The sequence below is a fragment of the Papaver somniferum genome, chromosome 7 (genome assembly GCF_003573695.1).
Source record: "Papaver somniferum cultivar HN1 chromosome 7, ASM357369v1, whole genome shotgun sequence".
NCBI classification, from domain to species: Eukaryota; Viridiplantae; Streptophyta; class Magnoliopsida; order Ranunculales; family Papaveraceae; genus Papaver; species Papaver somniferum.
Genome location: NC_039364.1, coordinates 5,327,245 through 5,347,511, shown reverse-complemented (window position 1 = coordinate 5,347,511; position 20,267 = coordinate 5,327,245). Strand labels below are relative to the sequence as shown.

At 36.4% G+C, this 20,267-nt stretch overlaps 2 protein-coding genes across 2 annotated transcripts; one reads left to right on the top strand and one right to left on the bottom strand.

The window, feature by feature from the left end:
- Positions 1–5,076: 5,076 nt before the first annotated feature.
- Positions 5,077–6,375, bottom strand: LOC113293955 (salutaridinol 7-O-acetyltransferase-like). The gene has a single exon (XM_026542397.1). The coding sequence runs from the start codon at positions 6,373–6,375 to the stop codon at positions 5,077–5,079; it is 1,299 nt and encodes a 432-aa protein (XP_026398182.1).
- Positions 6,376–9,957: 3,582 nt separating this feature from the next.
- Positions 9,958–11,038, top strand: LOC113293358. The gene is made up of 2 exons (XM_026542014.1): positions 9,958–10,626; positions 10,758–11,038. The coding sequence occupies exons 1-2, from the start codon at positions 9,992–9,994 to the stop codon at positions 10,792–10,794; spliced, it is 672 nt and encodes a 223-aa protein (XP_026397799.1). The 5' UTR covers positions 9,958–9,991; the 3' UTR covers positions 10,795–11,038.
- Positions 11,039–20,267: the final 9,229 nt, after the last annotated feature.

Here is a 20,267-nt window from a genome sequence, read left to right as displayed (position 1 = left end):
TGAAATAAAAGAAGGATCTCTTTGGACATAAAAAATTACATATGTGTATGAATTTGAATCCAAAAAACTCAATTAAATTAACCACAAGAGAACCCATGATTAATTTAATCGGTAATGCTCAACATAAGTGAACTTATGGAGACTCAAAAATATACAATTAGATTAATCACAAGAGAACCCATAATTAATATAATCGAAATACACAACCAAACTAATCACAAAAGTAATCAATTTAATTGGTCATGCTCGACATAAGAAAACTTACTGAGCAACAACTAAATAACCAAACAAGAGGATTAATTTAGTTGAAAATGCTCGACATAAAGTATCTCGCAGAACAACAACAAAGCTAATCATAAAATAATCAACTTGGTCGTTTAGTGCTCAACATTAGACACTTTATGGAGCCTCACAGTAATACATAAAATATGGATCAGGGAAGATCCATACTGCGGCATACACAAGGATTCATTATATTTTCCATCACTATTCGCATAACGACATTCAATAGACATAATCCTTGCAACAAAAGATTTTAACCTATCTTCCATCAATGATTGACATAATAGGCTTAACTTTTGTATTTGTCAAAAGTCTATTCATTCTTTTATCAATACATGCATATCGACTTACGAAAGACTTTACTTTTGACAAATTATCGTTAATAAGAAGTGTTTAAGAAGATCATACTGGTGTCAAAGTGGTGAATAATATCATTAATGTTTGGGTTGATTCATATAAATTAAGCTTTGTGTTATTATCATTACAATGGGTGTAGTTGTGGGATTTTCCGCAACCACACCACAATCTCCCTTTCCTCGTTGAAGAAAAAACAAAGTTCATTATAAATTTTGATACCATGTATCTTAGCATAACTGGATAACTCGAGTAGGTAAAGCGTCTTCAAAAGGAGCCTATAGAATGATGTTAACTTTATGCACAATGTTAATTGATCAATGAAAAAATGAGTCATGATAAAGATGCGGTCAATGCAAAAGGTAAGAGGTTATATACAAAGTTATTCACCGAGGAAACTCCTTTAAGGCCACCTTTTGATGAATTAATTATTCATTCTCTTAGTGTGCAGCATAGTATCTTTCTTGGAAAACCTTTTCAAGAATCTGACATTCATAATGTCATAAATTTTTTTGTAAGAACAAGTCACTAGGACCTGACGGTTACACTATGGAGTTTTTCAAAGCTACATGGGAGATTATCAAGACGGGATTGCTAAACTTTTTCATGAGTTTCATACTACTGGTACTTTGGGTTGGAGACTGAATTGCAAAAATGTCATTTTTCTTCCCAAGTGTGAAGGAGCTACTTAAATGCATAATTACATGCCCATAAGTCTTGTTGGTGGTATCTACAAAAATAATTTCTAAATGTCTATTTAATAGGATGAAGGTAGTTATGCCTACTATAATCTCTGATTTTCAAGGAGTTTTTGTTGAAGACAGACAAATTACATATGGGATACTTATTCCTTCCGATTTGATTGATTCAAGGAAAAGAATGAAATCTCCAGGGTTAGTGGTTAAGGTGGATTTACAAAAAGCGTTTGATAATGTTAACTGGATCTGCCGTAATTATACTATGATGAGATTTGATTTTGGTAATTAGTGGAGGAAATGGATTCACTGGTGCATTTCTAATGTTAGGTTTGCAATCTCTTTAAATGGCTCGTGTTCTGGAGTTTTTAGAAGTGGCAAAGGAGTAAGGAAAAGTGACCCATTTCGCCTTATTTATTCATTCTGGTGGTGGAGATTCTTTCTTTGATGATTAAAAGGGAAGCTGATTTGAAACTTATTCAAGGTTTTAAACCATCCTTTGAAGGTGTTGAAACCACTTGTAATTTGCAGATGACTTAATAATCTTTTTAGATGCCAGTGACGAGAAAATTACTAATCTCAAGAACCTGCTTATTACATTTGAATTAGTCTCTGGTTATAAAGTGAATTTTAAGAAAAGTAATTTGGTGGCAGTTGGAGATGCAGTTTGATTTTTGGTTTTCCTAGAGTTCATTTTCCTTTGAATTATTTGGACATTCCTTTGGGAAGCAAATCAAAGTCCATCACTGTTTGGGATACAATTTTACTTAAGTTTCAATAAACTCTTAGTACATGGAAAATGAGATGTCTCACAAAAGGTGGAAGACTGATGCTCATTCAAGGTGCGTTTTCTAGCTTATCAATCTACTATTTATCACTTTTCCAAATGCCTGCATCTGTAGAGAAACAAATGGTAGTTATTATGAGGAATTTTTTTGGGGTGCCTCTGATTCTATAAAAAAGAAGAGTTTGGTGGGTTGGAAAAGAATTAACCTACCAAAATAAAGAGGTGGTGTGGCCATTAAGAAGTCGAGATTCATGAACAAAACCATGCATGCTAAATGTAGAGGTGTAAATTGGGTTGTGCCAGCACGAGCACAGCCCAGCCCAGCACGCTAAAATCGGAGCCCAACCCAGCACGTGATTTATCCCATCACGACACAACACGTTAGTTTCGTGGGCTGTGATGGGTTAACCTAATCAGCACAATAGCACATCACAACACGTGGAACAGATAAGCACGTGGCGCAGCCCAGCAAAGCAAGTTAAGAAAGCACGTCATAGCATGCACAAATACATAATATAACAAGGTATAATACATTACATTTTGTGTATATTTCACAAAAGAGTCACCATTCTAGCTAGTTTTTGAAATTTTATGCTAGCTTATTTTTATAACAACACATATAATACCTAAATATTTGAAAAAATATATCTCAATATTGTTGTTATAATGTCGTTACCTATATATACTTGACTAGAACATTAATTCACATGACAATGATCCAATTTTATATTTGGTTCGATTATTTTTTTTATTGAATAAACTTATTAATTTTACTTGAATTAAATTCTGAAATAATTTCAAATTATATGTAGATATCGGTATAATGTCGGACTTAATGTATACCATTAGGTGATCTCAAATTGTTTATAGCACGTGTGTCAGCACGACACAACACGGCACAACACGTTACGTGTTGTGCCCGTGGACTGTGATGTGCGTAGATTTTGACTAGTAAAGCACAACACGGCACAACACATTTAAATCGTTGGCACAGCCCAGCACGACACATGACACGTGAAGCACGCGACTTCGCGTGCCGGACTGTGCTGGGCCGACACGTTTTACACTTCTGGCTAAATGGATATGGAGATATGGAAAGGAAAAAAAGGTTATATAAAAGTAAATTGTGCATCAAAAGTTCAGTGATCATGTTGATGCTATTTTACCCAATGATTGTGCAAGGCCTATGGGGAAAACTTATGGACTGGTATTTTAAAGTCAAAACCAGTCATTCTGCAAAACTTTACAGTGATTGTATTTTAAATGATAGAAGAACCACAATTTACCTACCGGTGAATTAAACTTCCGCGTAGGGCTGCACATGGGCGGGTATGGGTGGGTATAAGCTAAAACCAACCTCGCACCCACATATTGCGGGGTTTTTTTTCATAACCAACTCCGCACCCACAAACAGCGGGCGGGTTTTGTTACCCGCCCGCTACGGGTTGGGAGGGTATGGGTTTAAACGGGTTTAAACCCGCTTTATATTCAAGTATTTAGAGTAACTTCTATTCTCCTTGATTAAGTGAGAAAAAAAAACCAAAACCCCCAAAATATTCATATCTAGGAAGTTCACAGATGAAGATTAAGTGTTGAATCTGTTGATTTTTCAATTGTTGTCGATTTCTGGTGAAGATTCGAAGTTGTTGTTGTCGATTTCTGGTGAAGATTTCTGGTAATTGTCGTTCGTAGGTAAAGAAGAAGAACTGAGGAGGAAGAAGAGGAGAGGCCGAACAGAGAGAAGAGTGTAGAAAGTGAATGAGGGTTATCAGTTATCCTATCTACTAGTATTAGGGTTTCATAATTGACGACTAGGATTAGTTTTATCTAATGATATATAATCTGCGGGTTTTTTGGGCGGGTATTAGCTTAAACCAACCTCGTATCCACAGACAGCGGGTTTTTTTTTCATAACCAACCCCGCACCCACAACGGGCGGGTATGGATTAAAAACCCACGAATTTAACGGGTACGGGTGGGTTTGGGTATCGTGGGCGGGTCTTGTGCAGCCCTACTTCCGCGTAACCGTTGATCAGGAACAAAGTTCATAACATTGTTTTCTTTTTTTCAAGATTTCTTTCACATTTATGTTTTTTCATTATCGGAAAATGGGTTATTTGTCCAATTTTTTTTAAAACATGGTTCTAATGAACGAATAAAAATTAACATGGGTGAAATGGATACCAGAAAAACAACAAGAATGAAATTGGATTCATCCTAGGATAAACTTAAAAAAGAGCGATGAAACCGTTTATATCATGGATATTTTTACATTCCCGTCCATTTAAATAGTAGTACATTTTATACGTCTTTTTCACCTATGAATTATTGTTATTGGATTAATGGACGAATTTTGTATTTTATTATTTGATTTGATCCCTAGAGCTTGTACCCGCCCACAATAAAACCTATCGATTGACCTTAACGCTTAATAATTTGTTTCTTTGTAGATAAGTTCATTATAAATGTTTAACATTAAAGAACCAGCGACCCTTATACAAGAGAAAAGCTCTATTTATTCTATATAAACAGAGAAGACATTTTTTGGATAAATACACTGGGGCTAATATTTATTCCACTAACACGAAAACTTAGGAGAAGAGATTTTGGCTACTATAAAACAGCGATTTCGTTTTAATATAAAAAGATGTATAAAGTTAAGAACGTATCTTACAAAAGCTATAATCTACTCAATTTACCCCAGCATCTCAAGACCACTTCTACTCATTTGTAAGCATACAACTCAAAAAGAAGGTCACCCCAAATACGAACCATATAAATAGACACAAATCACAAGGAAATGATATTGGTTGGTGCATCTGTTTCATAATTCCATGTTGAGGCTCTGTATGCATGTTACTCGAATGCTCTATTTTTTAACTTCATACAAATTTGACAACCAACTAAATGAAAAACGCAAATCAAATTTCATTCACACATATTGATCTAACAATAAAGTCAATCAAAAACGGTTGCAAATTCAAGTAACTCTTGGTTACTCAAAAACATATCCATTTTCTCCTGTTTCAATTTAATCCAAGCTTCAACTCCTTTGCCAGCTTTAGTATCCATCAAATAAATATCATTCTCATCTAGCACTTCAACTGCATCAGTCGTCACCCAATCCGGCTTCCCAAATCCAAAATCAATCTCGTACAGTGAAAAATTACACCAACTCATTAACCAATAATCATTATACTCATATCCTTCGTCATCTTCCTCACAATCTTCATCATTCTGCATTCTCTTTATATGATCACGGTCGACTCCACTAATCGCAACCCAAATCCGGCCGACCAAGTCATCTAAATCTACCCCACCACTAGTAATGGTCGCTTTTGCTGTCGCCATGGAGAATATATTCCCAAATGATGAGTCACTTAATGGCGGGTCCATTTTCTTTCTCACATTGACAACAATATACATTTCGGATACGGGTTCGGGTTTCTGATCTTTTGCTGCTGGCGGTGATGTCACAACTCCAGCTTCCATTGCTGACTTCCATAGCAAAGCGGACACGGCTTCTACACGTGTCGGGTACTTCAAAGTAGTTAAAGTGTCACCAATTCTTTCTCGCAAGGCACTGACTTTCTCCCCGTCGAATACTAGTCTCTTCGTCACAAGATCTTCGTTTTCCTCATCATCTAATCTGTGGAACCCTCTTTGATCATTATCGGTGTCGGACGTGGCGGGTGCAGAAATTGGGAATAAAGTTTGAGAAACAAAAGTAGGACTGGCGGCAGGAACTCCCCGAGCTGTCGCTGCCCAACTGTTAATGAAAGTTGCGTAAGTAGATGTATCGCCAATCTTGTGTGAAATACACACCGTAATTGCGATGCCACCGCCGTCGAAGAAATTAACTTGGATGACAGCCGGAACTACTGTCGCTAAATTCGTATGAACCGGGACGAGCTGGTGTAGTAATTCCGATGTCCACGTGAAATCAGAAACTTTACCATTAATTCTTGTTTCTATATATTCAACACCTTCGTCGGTACAATCAACCCAAGTAGTATTATCTTTGATTCGACCGGCTATCGGGTAGAAACGTGTTAATGTGTTGGATAACGATTTTTTGAGATGATCGGAGATACTGTCGTTATTTGTATCTGTTGGATCGGGATTGTAAAAGAGAATTATAGGTATGTATTCTGAAGGACGATACTGATCAAGCGAAGAGAGCTTAAATGTTTTGAGATCATGGTCAGTAGGTGATGAAGGTTTTATGTTTTCATTGGAGATGACCTCTACTTCCATTTTCATTCTTGATATTTGTTACTTGTTTTGATAATGAAATTGTTCTTATAATGAACACGAGACCAATAGACCATTATGGCTTTAAAATGGTGATAGAACTGCTTTGGGACTTTAATATCTTGTAAATTGAAGTGTATCTAGACTTATTGCTTTCTTTAATAAAACTTTGTCGGGCATTTTCTTCATTGTTTCGCAGTACCCAATAAAAGTAGGTTGAAAGTGCCATAAATTGTACTCCTTATTAATGCTTCTAGAGTTTATGCTTAAAGACAAAGGTCCTTGTAAGGATGTGAATTTCTAACCATCAAATAACAATCGATTCGTCGCAAGGCTTCTCATTTTTCCCTTCACTAACTGGGTTAAGAAAATCAAATACGCTTTTACACGAAATGATTCATATCTTAGGTCCAAGGGAAGTGTAAGGATGGAAATTACACATCCTAAATTCATTTTTTCACTTGCAATTCTTTTGCTCCAATTTCCTATTAGAAAACTCCATAGATGTTTGGTTCCCTGAACTTTCTTTCTTAATAACCTTAAAATTGGACGTTCTTCTAACACCAATTCAATTAGGTAGCCATAACTGATATTGTTAGATGAAATTTATTTGAGTTTTGGAAAACCTTGAACATCTTGTATTCGCTGTCTTGTGAAATAGTTCATTGAGAACGCCAGATTGGGAAATATCAAAACTAATTGGGATAGAGAAAAATGACAAAAACTGAATCCAAATATCAAATCAGGATCATTATTCATCTAATTAATTTTTAAGTTCCTGATATATCTCTTACTAATCAGATTTAGTGGTTAATAATAATTAGTAAAATCTTAAGATTTTTGATAAATGATTAGTGTGTATTTTTATTTGAATTTGGGTGAGGAAGGTGAGAGCAGAAGGAGGGACATAAGAAGAAGAAAATGAAGATAAATATGGGTTGTGTTCATCATCTGAAGGAAAAGAAGAAAAAGAAGGTAAATCATGGTTGTGTTCATCATCTGAGGAAGAAGAAGTCAGAGACCATAAGAAGAAGAACGAGAAATGTAAGAAACGTAAGTATTCGAAGAAGACTAAATATGAGGATAAATAAATTGAAGATTATTAGGAAATAATATATGAGAGTCTATATTTAGGAGATATGCACATTAAGTTGTGAGAGTTTATGTTAGGAAAGTGTCTATGTTTAGAGTTTGATCTTAGTTAGGAAAGTGCCTTGAGTGGTTGTCAAGTTTGTGAACAATATAAATAGGCCGTTGAGCCATGAAAGTTGACAGACCGAATTATTATCAATGTAGACGTTCAATGCTTCCGCGTTTATGCTCTCCTCTCTCTTGATCGATCCTTAACATGGTATCAAAGCGAGGTGAGAGGAAGAGAGAGGAGAAGAAAAGAGAGTTAGAGAAGTTTTTCATCGTTTTCGTTTAAGGTTTATGAGAAAGTCGTTAAAAAAAAAAAAGAAAATCGTTGTTTGGTTGCTCTTTACATGAAGAAGAAAGAAGTTGAAGGTTTGTCAAGCCTTGTTGCTGTTTCTGAAGTGTTCGTTGGTAATTGAATCACGTATGTGAGTTCAATATGTCTAAGAAAACTAGCTGAAGGCCGGTGATGTTGTTGATCGAGAAGCACTGCCCGTAATGGTGACGATGGACAGAGTTAGCAGTGGAGATGGATAACGGTGGTTGGATTTAGAAGTTGAGACAAACAAGGAAACGAAGTTGTTGATTGAATTTGTGAAAGTTTGGGCAGTATTATTCTCAAGCAAGATATCTTGATTGTCAATGGTGTTTTCGCTAAAAGAAACGTATACTGCTGTCGGTCATTGTGTCAGTGATAGAAGGTGGACTTGCAGCTGGTTGGTTGTGAGCTCGTGAGCCCGTACGAAGAATTGGATCAAGACATACTCTCGAAGTTGAGAAGCTAAGGATGACACGGGAGTTTTGGTACAAGTTTAAAGTGTTCAGGGGCCAAGCAAGGATGATCAAAACAGGGAGATACTCGGTGCGTTTGAACTTGTGTTGGTGGTATGTTCAAAATCACAGCGGAACAAGGAAAGCAAGAGAATAAACAAAGCTTATGGGGCCGAGATTTAGAATGTCAGGAGATGAATGAGGTAGTCAAGATTGTAAAGGAAGGCGGTGTACTTAAACAAGGTTGCTGCCGTGAACAATTGATAAATCTTTGGGATTACGGTAGCTTGGTTCATGTTAAGCTCAAGGAGGTTGTTGGTTGTTGCCGACAGAAGAAAGGGTTAGTATGGATATGATGCTGACTGAAGAAAGGATTAGAGAGGGTGAGGAGGTTCTATACTCCAAGTCCGTGAAAAAAAAGAAAAGTGTTAAAAATAACAATAACACTTGGAGGAAAATTGTTACATATGAAGAGAATGTGATGGAAGGATGTCGCAGTTGTTACAAAAGCGTGACAGAAGAAAAGGTCACATTTTGTGACAGTAAGTGAGACTTTGTGATAGAGGCGTTGCACAAAGCTTAAGTGTGGTTGAAGAGTTTGTGAGAGAAACTTGGATATCCTACAAAGTGTGGCAGACTTTGTAAAGACGACAAGATTGTGAGAGAATCTTGAAGAACAAAGAAGTGTGAAGGTTTCGCAAGAAGTGCGTGACTGGAACAAGAGAGAAGAAGAAACAACATTCATGTTGTGAAAAAAAAATCACCAAGAGGTGATGAGAAAAAGAACAACAATAATAGGTTAAAATCCTATGAGTTGTCTAAAGAGTACAAGAAGTATTGTACGAGGAAACCAGGAGTACAAGAAGTATTTCGAAGATAGGACCGAAATGTCCCAAAACTAAGATGGAACCGAAATGTTCTAAAACTACGAAGATGGGACCGCAATGTCCTTAAACTACGAAGAGGGGACCGAAACTTCCTTAAACTATGAAGGGGACCGCAGTGTCCTTAAACTACGGAGATGGAACCGAAATGTTCTAAAACTACGAAGATGGGACCGCAATGTCCTTAAACTTGCATTGGGACCGAAATGTCCTTAAACTACGAAGAGGACCGTAATGTCCCTAAACTTTCGAAGGGGACCGAAACGTCCTTAAACTACGAAGAGGACCGAAAGATGTCCTTAAACTACGAAAATGGGACCGAAAGCGTAATGTCCTTAAACTATGAAGGGGACCGAAACGTCCTTAAACTACGATCTGAAGATTTTTTTTTTTTTTTTCCCGCAAAAGCGTTGAAAAAACGAAAGAAGAAAACCGAAGTTAAATTTCTTTTGTCCAAGATGGGCATTCGTGATCTACATGCTCCATCTTGAGGGAGGGTATTAGGAAATAATATATGAGAGTCTATATTTAGGAGATATGCACATTAAGTTGTGAGAGTTTATGTTAGGAAAGTGTCTATGTTTAGAGTTTGATCTTAGTTAGGAAAGTGCCTTGAGTGGTTGTCAAGTTTGTGAATAATATAAATAGGTTGTTGAGCCATGAAAGTTGACAGACCGAATTATTATCAATGTAGACGTTTAATGCTTCCGCGTTTATGCTCTCCTCTCTCTTGCTCGATCCTTAACAAAGATAGATCGTGGTTGTGTTCATTATATGAGGAAGAAGAAGTCAGATATCATAAGAGGAACAACGGGAAATGTAAGAAACGTATGCATTCGAAGAAGACTAAATATGAGGATAAAGAAATTGAAGATACATCGTGGTTGTGTTCATCATCTGAGGAAGAAGAAGTCAGATATCATAAGAGGAACAACGGGAAATGTAAGAAACGTATGTATTCGAAGAAGACTAAATATGAGGATAAAGAAATTGAAGATAGATCGTGGTTGTGTTCATCATCTGAGGAAGACGAAGTCAGATATCATAAGAGGAACAACGGGAAATGTAAGAAACGTATGTATTCGAAGAAGACTAAATATGAGGATAAAGAAAATGAAGCTAAATCATGGTTGTGTTCATCATCTGAGGAAGAGGAAGTCAGAGATCATAAGAAAATCAACGACAAATGTAAGAAATGTAAGTATTACAAGAAGATTAAATATGAGGATAAAGAAAATAAAGGTAAATCATGGTTGTGTTCATCATCTGAGGAAGAAGAAGTCATAGATCATAAGAAGAACGACAAGAAATATAAGAAACTTAAGTATTCCAAAAAGACTAATGATGAGGATAGAGATATGAGAAGGAGACGACAAAGAGCAACTGAGATGGGTGACGGTTCCAGTCGGAAAATCCTTTTTTCACAATTGTTTTACAGCCATCTTACATCACCCACAAATACCTGGTGAGTTGATCTTGCTTCAACATCTAATTTTTTTAAAGCATCTAGTTTATTGTGTTTATGCCTTAATAAAATGTTTCACAATTATTTGCGTGTTAAGTAATTTAGTGCTTTACTTTTAAAATTCCTGGCAGCCTATACCTGCTTCCTTTGATCAGCCTCACTTGCTAAGCCGCGGAAAAAGAATTAAAGCTCATGTTGAGGATAAAGAAGAATACTGGCTACTGAGTTTCCCAAAGAATAACAAAGGAAGGTTAACTATTGGAGTTCCATCTTTTCTGAAAGATAATGATTTGGTTGTAGGAGATGTTATAACTGTGGAGATAATGGAGGAGATGACGTCCATATACCTTGATGCCAAAGTTCATATTTTTCGTCCTGTTAAACTACTATGTTATTGAGAAGACTTAGTTAAACTACCTTAATTTCTATGAAGTATGGATTTAAGTTGTTATAAACACTAGACATACTTTTGCTTAAGTTAATTCAAGAATGGAGTGATTATCTTGTTTTAACAACAGGTGTAACTTGTTTTATTAAACGTACTCTCTAATATGTTTAAGCCCCACCTTGGCCTCAGTTGGCTTTTATGGTTTAAGAGTTTGGTTGGTGAAATCTGTTGAACTGAGAATTTATCAAACAAACCAGACACATGCATTCATAATACTACCAAACGAATAAGGATGTAGGTACTGACATAAGTATATCAAATTTTTTATGTAGTTGGAAATATAAAGCATGAAATTCAACATGCATATGGAGCCTCAACATGTGCGTGAGTTAATGCAAGTTATGCAACGACATTATTTTCTTGGGATTTGTGTCTATTTATTTGGTTCGTACATGGGACGACATTCATGTTGAGTTGTATTCAATAATATCCACCCATCTGATTTTCAATGCTTCATGATGCCGTGAACAGAAGAAGAGCGCTTAAGATGAAACAACATCAATTGTAAATCTGACAACATCAATTATAAGTAGAAAATTTCTAGGAATAAGTTCTCAAATATGGGGGTTATTATGGAGATAGAAAGATATCCAATTGATGTAAAACTAATGGCATCAGTTTTCGTCGTGACTGTGATATTCATCCCTGAAGAAACTACAATCCCATAAATGAGAAAATTTGAGGAAAAGATAAATAAAAAATAAAAATGCGTATGTTTTGAGTACTCTGCCAACCGGTTGATATAGGTTTTGTTATCACCTACTGCAAGTTGTAAAAGTTAAAGCCAATACTAAAGCGAAAACAAAATACACATCGTGTTTGATGATAAAAGATTGTGATGAACTTTGTTTGTTACTAGAGATATTACACGCGATCGTTTCTTGAATTTTAAAGAGGTATTACACAAAAATAATAACATTTCTACACATAGACAATAATAATATACAAGCTCCTAACCCGGTGCATAGTACCGGATGGAAAGAATGTTGAATCACATAGTGTTAGAATACGGGCGTCCAACTCAAAATCAATTGGTAATGAGTGGAGTGGCCCGTAGAGTTATAAACCGCACATGATCTAAGATAACCCATACAATGTGGGACAACAATGAGTGGAGTGGCCTATAGAGTTATAAACCACGCATGATCTAAGTTAACCCATACAATGTGAGACTAATAATAATCTCAACACGCTCCCTCGAGTGTAACCTCTTAGGTCTAACACGTGGACAACAAATAGGGTGACGCGGAGTAAAGTTGTGGTCGAACGACTCGACATGGATATCCTGCTCTGATACCATGTTAGAATACGGGCGTCCAATTCAAAACCAATTGGTGATGAGTGGAAAGGCCCTAAGAGATTATAAACCGTAGGATCTTAGATAACCCAGACAATATGGGACTAAGAATCTCAATGTCCCCTCACGTGTAGCCTCGTTGGATTGGGTTTAACACGTGGACAATAAATCGAGTGACGCGGATTAATAGTGCGGTCAAATGATTCGACACAAATAGCCTGCTCTGATACCATTTTAGAATACGGGAATCCAACTCAAAACTGACTGACAATGAGTGGAGTGGCCTATAGAGTTATAAACCGCACAGGATCTAAGATAACTCATACAATGTAGGACTAGGGGTGAGCATGGACCGGTATGGGCCGGTTTTTACCTCATCCGCATCCAATCCAATTTCTTACGAATTTGAAATTTGAAATCCACATCCAATCCAACATCCAATGGATGCACGGATGAACGGATTGGATACGGATACGGATAATCCGATGGACTTGTTCTAGTTAAAACATGCAATGAAAAAAATAAAACAAACATAGATGACTTCTAATAAAACCTATACATATGTATGCAAATATAAAAGTGGCATGGATAAACACCTTAAGAGTTCCTAAACTATCTATATATTTTCTAAAAACTATATAAACGCCCTTAATCTAACGGATATGGATGTCCAACGGATTTTCAAGGTTACATCCGGGCCCAATCCGTAATCCATTGGATTTTAAAAATCTCATCCGCATCCAACCCACTAGTGAACATTCCGGGCATCCATCCGAAAAAATACGGTTGGTCCCGGTTAAATCCGCGGATTACGGGCAAAATGCACACCCCTATGTGGGACTAATAATAACCTGGCTCTGGTACCATGTTAGAATACGGGCATCGAACTCAAAACCAATTGACAATGAATGGAGTGGTCCATAGAGTTATAAAACGCACAGGATCTAAGATAACCCATACAATACGGGAATAATAGTACAGATAGGAACGCTGTTAATCACTATGCTGTTCATTATTACAAAGAATTGGAAAAAAATTCTTTGAGTTTTCACGTATCAGAATGGTGGTTAACGCCGAACACCAACTCTCCTTTATGCGTTGCAAAGTCTATTGTTATTGATGATTATGGTCTATTGGAGTACTGATGGGTCCAATACAGTAGTAAGATTCCAGTATTTCTTAAGGTCCTGGTAAGAAGTTGTTTATGACAAAATTTTCACAAATACATTAGTAAATCTCATGCGATCGTTTGCTTAATCTTTTTTTACGCTTGCCAATGGAAAGGCCAAGGTACTGTAAACTTTTTTGTCATCTGTAAGTATCCTGTTAAGGATCGAGCAAGAGAGAGAAGAGCATAAACGCGGAAGCATAAAAGACTACATTGATAATAATTCGGTATCTTTCTCATTAATTCTCTAGCTATTTATACAATCACAAGACTTGGCTCTCAAGGCACAAGACTTGGTTCTCAAGATAATTCATTCCTAATATAACTCAACATAACCTAAATTATATCTGCTAATTATAGTCTCCTATTATTTCCTAATACCCTCCCTCAAGATGGAGCATGTAGATCACGAATGCCCATCTTGGACAAAAGAAATTTAACTTCGGTTTTCTTTTTTCTTTTTTTTCAACGCTTTTGCGAAAAAAAAAATCTTCAGATCATAGTTTAAGGACGTTTCAGTCCTCTTCGTAGTTTAAGGACGTTTCGGTCCCCTTCGTAGTTTAGGGACATTACGGTCCCCTTCGTAGTTTAAGGACATTACGGTCCCCTTTGTAGTTTAAGGACGTTTCGGTCCCCTTCGTAGTTTAAGGACATTACGGTCCCCTTCGTAGTTTAAGGATGTTTCGGTCCCATATTCGTAGTTTAAGGACATTTCGGTCCTCTTCGTAGTTTAAGGACGTTTCGGTCCCCTTCGTAGTTTAAGGACATTACGGTCCCATCTTCGTAGTTTAAGGACATTTCGGTCCCCTTCGTAGTTTAAGGACATTACGGTCCCATCTTCGTAGTTTAAGGACATTTCGGTCTTCTTCGTAGTTTAAGGACATTTCGGTCCCAATGCAAGTTTAAGGACATTGCGGTCCCATCTTCGTAGTTTTAGAACATTTCGGTTCCATCTTCGTAGTTTAAGGACGTTTCGGTCCTCTTCGTAGTTTAAGGACGTTTCGGTCCTCTTCATAGTTTTAGGACGATTTCGGTCCCCTCTTTGTAGTTTAAGGACATTGCGGTCCCCTTCGGAAGAATACTTCTTGTACTCTTGTTTTCTTGGTTTCTTCGATAGAATACTTTTTGTACTCTCTCGACAACTCATAGGATTTCAACCCATTATTGTTGTTCTTTTTCTCATCACCTCTTGGTGATTGTTTTCTTCTCTCTTTTTTTTTTTTCTTTCTTCACAACATGAATGTTTTTTCTTGTTCTCTTATTCCAGTCACGCTATTTTTGCGAAACCTTCACACTTCTTTGTTCTTCAAGATTCTCTCACAATCTTGTCGTCTTTACAAAGTCTACCACACTTTGTAGGATCTCTAAGTTTCTGCCACAAACTCTTCAACCACACTTCACTTCTTCCAACGGTTATTACACACACTAATGTCACCAGCTTTCTTCTGTTACGCTTCTGTAACAATTCTTCAGTAACACTTAACTGTTAATCTGTAACAGTTCTTCTGCAACTGTAACACTAACTTTTGTAACACTCACACTGTTACTAACTTCCAATAACACTTTCCTCTTCTTTTTTTTTTCTCTCTTTTTTTTTTACGGTAGGTAACCATAGCAGCAGCCATCGAACCCTACAGTTGCCATCAATGTTTCCTCTCGAACTCCAGCAGCAACTTAACCAATTTCTTTTCATCGTCCTTCACAGCCCAAACAACACAACGTCTTCTTCTTAACCACCGGCAGCATCATTAATTCTTCTCGGTTTCAAACTCCAAAACGAACCCAATCAATCACAATAGCTAACCCTAATTCTTTCCTTCTTCAATTGCCTATAGCATGGACGACATCAGTTTCTCCACCTTCACAGCCAATCAATCCAGATTTAACAACATCAGATGCTGCATTTTTTTTCCTTCTTTCTTAGCTTAAACACACAACAACTACAGAACCCATCTCTCGGCATCAGGATCACTCTTTTGTGCTGGTAATCGGAGTTATTAAGTAATTCAAATTCCCATATTAACCACCTATTTCCTTGTTTATCTCCACTTCTAAAAAAACAAGTTCTGACTTTTTCTTTTTCTTTTTAAACACGATCACACCCCAACACACGCCTCCACCTAGTATTATCACCGAGCTACTTGTTTTACTGGTTTCTCGGCTCAAATAACCTGACCAAGACCACCGTAAACTTGTACCAAAAACTTACCTCTTGACCCTTGGTGAACAACTTCCAACACCATGCAAACGTACGTACTGTTCAACCCACATAGCCGCAGCAACACTTGAACCTTCTTAACAGCACGCGAACAAACCCACACGAACGGACTTTGATAGGCAACAAGTTTTGGATCAGCATCTACCGGCTACACCTTCTTCTTAGCTCACAATTATCATCAGAACTTTAAGCAGCGGTTTTTTTTTTCCCTTAAACGTGGAACTCACACAACTTTTTTCGAAAAAAAAAAAAATTCTCTAATTCTTTCTCTCCTCTCTCCCTCTCACCTTGCTCTGATACCATGTTAAGGATCGAGCAAGAGAGAGGAGAGCATAAACGCGGAAGCATAAAAGACTACATTGATAATAATTCGGTATCTTTCTCATTAATTCTCTAGCTATTTATACAATCACAAGACTTGGCTTTCAAGGCACAAGACTTGGTTCTCAAGATAATTCATTCCTAATATAACTCAACATAACCTAAATTATATCTGCTAATTATAATCTCCTATTATTTCCTAATATATCCCATTCAGAATTTCAATAGCATTCTGGGCAGGTCCCTCCTTTTCAAATACAACTGATCTCTAACCATTTGTCATCTCAATTGGTTTGGCTGTTAGAATTATTGGAGATTTGGAGAATAACCCCATCTAATGTTCAAAGCAGCAAAGAAAGTTATTTAACTGAAAAAAATCTAATTCATCAATTTGGCAATTGAGTAATAATAATATCTTATCTTAGTTTTCTCACGACCATGTCTTCTTGTTCGTTTGGTATATTATGTGTACTCTCACCCTGTGGCTGACGAACCTATACACAGCATTGATGGAAATAATAGGACGATCATATATGTATATATAGTTTGGAATAATCACAAAAGATAGCAGTATTAAAGAAGTAAAATACGAATAATACATTGTATCATTTTCTCGACCGAACACTGTTTAATACATCATTTGCAGTGGGTCTAGCTAATTGAATCATTCTCGTAGTAGTCGTCCAACCTTTCTCCCAAATTGGAATATTTCCTTAGGAACCACATGTAACCAAAGCCTCCGAATAATCCATCATGAATTGGGATGTCCAATACTTTGAGGTCTTACCTAAGACATTCTTTATAAGTAAATTCTAAAGTGATAGAAAATAAAGAATAATAAGTTTCTTGATATGAAAAGGACGGTGTGGCACAATTTCCTTCATTAAAATGATAAACCCTTTAATTAGTAATCGGCAAATCTAAAAGTTGGGAGCTTATATGCTTCCACTTCTAGAAAATAAAGAATTAGTGCCGACGCTCATTCCTCTATTTTTATGCTTCAGAATTCTCAATAGACTTCGATGTTCAAACACCACATTGTACATCAATGGTTAATTGTGTTTTTTTTACCTTTGTTATGGTTGATTTGGAATACTGGATAAAGGATCTTATGCAAAGCCTTGAAAAATAGAACATACCTGAAACAACGAAACCTAAATACAGTCATGAATATACTCTATGAAAATGCAACATGACAACAATGAACTATTTCGTTTACCTTTAGAGCGAAAGGTAGGGATGTTTCTGTCGTGTCAAAAACAAAAATGATTTGAAAGTAGAAAGGAATATGTATGAGTGTAGCTTTTGTTCGTGGTGATTAGGGTTTTGTATCAAGGTTCTGGAGAGTCAGAAGGTGAATTGTCGTTGAAAGTGAAACATGACTTTCGAAACAAATCTCTTTTTAACAATGGTTGATTTTGAAGAGACATGTCACATGTAAGTGTAAATGTAATGGTGCAATGATAAACCAAAATACTTTCTCGGATGCTTTTTTATTCTAAAGAGACTCCTAATTTAGTTTCTTTCGTTGAGATCTAACATAAGATTTGGCGTCTGTTCAATTTTTCTTTTTCTCTAAAGGGTGCATTTTTCCCAAACGTTTTGCTCTAAATGGCGTCTTGTTTAGTTTGGTTGGTTGAGATCTAAGGTAAGATATTGTGCCTCTTCCTTTTGATGTTGATGATGCGTCAATTATATTAAAGGGTGCAATGATGTGGACCAATAATATTGACCGTTCTGGCGATGACTGGAAAATTAGTGTTGACATGGCTTCACCAAAATCAAAAATGATTGTGGTGTTGACATGTGTCGGATTGGGTCCCTAATTATAAAAAAAGATTTGCTAAATCAACATGCGCATGTGTTAATGCGAAATCTACGTGGGACGGCCATCCTGTTGAATTGTAATTAAAATTCAATAGTATCCACCGACTCAATAGTATCCAACGATCAGATTCTCAATGCTTCATGACACCGAGAATAAAAGAGGGCTTAGGATAAAATTACACCATCAATTAAGAGTAGATTATAGCTGGGAATAAGTCCTCAAATATGAGTTATTGTAGAGAAAGATATCAAAATTGATTAAAACTAACAACATCAATTTTCAGTGTGACTGTATATATATCCCGGGAAAAACTTCAATCTCAGTCAGTAGGAGATTTGAGGAAAAATTAAAATGCGTGTGTGTAAATCTCTTGTATTTAATATTCCGCCAACCAGTTGGTTTTGGACTTTTGGTTTTGTTATCCTAATTAAATTGGGGCCTATGTTGATTAACTGGGGTCTATCACTAAAAAACAAAAAGGATCATTAAGAAGTAATCTCTAGAAATTCCTTATCCAAGTAATTTAATTAATGGCTATTTTTTCCTTGATTACTTAGCGTTAATTTAGTTGATTATTTGAAAAAAAAATTGTGGTAGATGTGAAATTAACTTGTGTTAATGCATCAAAAAATTTAGAATTTTGAATTTTTTTTAAGAATACCAACCAAGAGTGGGTCTATGTTGACATTAGTATCAACCGATTGTAACTTCAAAAACATACAGAATTTTTTTGAAATTTGCTTTTACCCATAATCGATTTATATAGACATGAAAATCAACCTGTTATCTAGAATCGGTTTATATGGACATGAACATAAACCGATTCTGGTAATTTTTTTCTTTTTGATCGGAAAATTATGTGTTGTTAAACAACAAATACAACTAATATTTATTATACTCCATACATATACTCGAGTTAAAAATGAGTATGATTTCATAATCATTTTCAAAAAATTAATTATAAATCAAAAATATATTGATAAAAAAAACTATTTACAAAAATAGTTTAAGAGAAAAGAGACCACAACAACCCCAAAATTCAAAATACTATTTAAATTGAAAATAAGAAACATTTGGAAATTCTATTGAGGTGAGAAAACTGGGTCGCTCATATTCATTTTCAAATCATTTAAGATGTCATACTCATTTTCAATTCGAGTATGAAATTATACTCGTTTTCAAGTTGGTTTTTTTTTTAATTTTTTTTAAGAAAACTACCCATGGCAAAGGCACACTGGGTAGCAAATTTTATTAAATCAAGAAAAAAAGAAGAAGGGGACTAGGCCTTACCTCCAACAAGACAAAGAGAAGCAAAACAAAAACAAAGTAAACAAAAAAAACAAAAAAAACAAAAAATTACATATTACGAAAGCGATATAACGGAAGTATAGAGTTATCTATGAGGATCTTCCGTCTTGAGAATTCTGGAGGATCCTTCCACCTACAAGAATCCACCATAGCACCATGCTTGGACAAAAGATCTTCCCCCGAGTTACCTTCACGATACATGTGAGTACAAACCAACTGCATAGAAGAGGCGAATTTCAAACAATTATTCCAGTGGGTAGATAACTTCCAAGGGACTAAATCTGGATTTTTGATATCCTGTAAAACAAAAATGGAGTCGCACTCCATCCAGAGCCTTCGTATTCTATTTGTGCAGGCCAACCGAAGAGCATAAACTGCTCTCCAAAGCTCGGCAAATATAGAGTTGTTAACCCCCAAGTTCTGAGCTAGGCAGCCTTTCACCAAACCATGAGAGTCACGGAACACCACTCCACAACCAGAAGGACCTGGATTACCAATTGAACAACCGTATATGTTGTCTTTAATCCAACCAGGGGTAGGAGGCTGCCATTTAACCAAAATCGCTTTTGGCAGTTTAGGAGACAATCTCTTAATACCCAGGAAATCCAGAATTAACTTATCTACGGAGGTATAAAAAGAAAAGCCACCACTATGTCTACTAGACTCCACAAGTAGATTTCTCAGGTGAGTAATGGCCTGATTAGAAGAGGTGACACGATGTTCAAACCTGATTTTGTTGCGATAAAACCAAATAATCCAAAAATAGCTTGCCACGGCAATCCAGAGATGGTTTTTAGTCTGAGAGAAACCCGCGAATCTTCTAACGGAGGTAAATAGCGAGCTAACACTCGAGCACTCTAGCTGATATCTGAACACCTGCATAATCCAATTCCAGAGAGAGTTAGCAAAAACACAGGACAAAAAAAGATGATGTTGAGTTTCACCAAAGCAGGGAGTGGGACATAAGTTGCAGCAATTTTCTGTATCCACTCCACGAAACTTCACATTATCATCCGTAGCTATTCTGTTTTGCAAAAGCTTCCAGACAGTGCA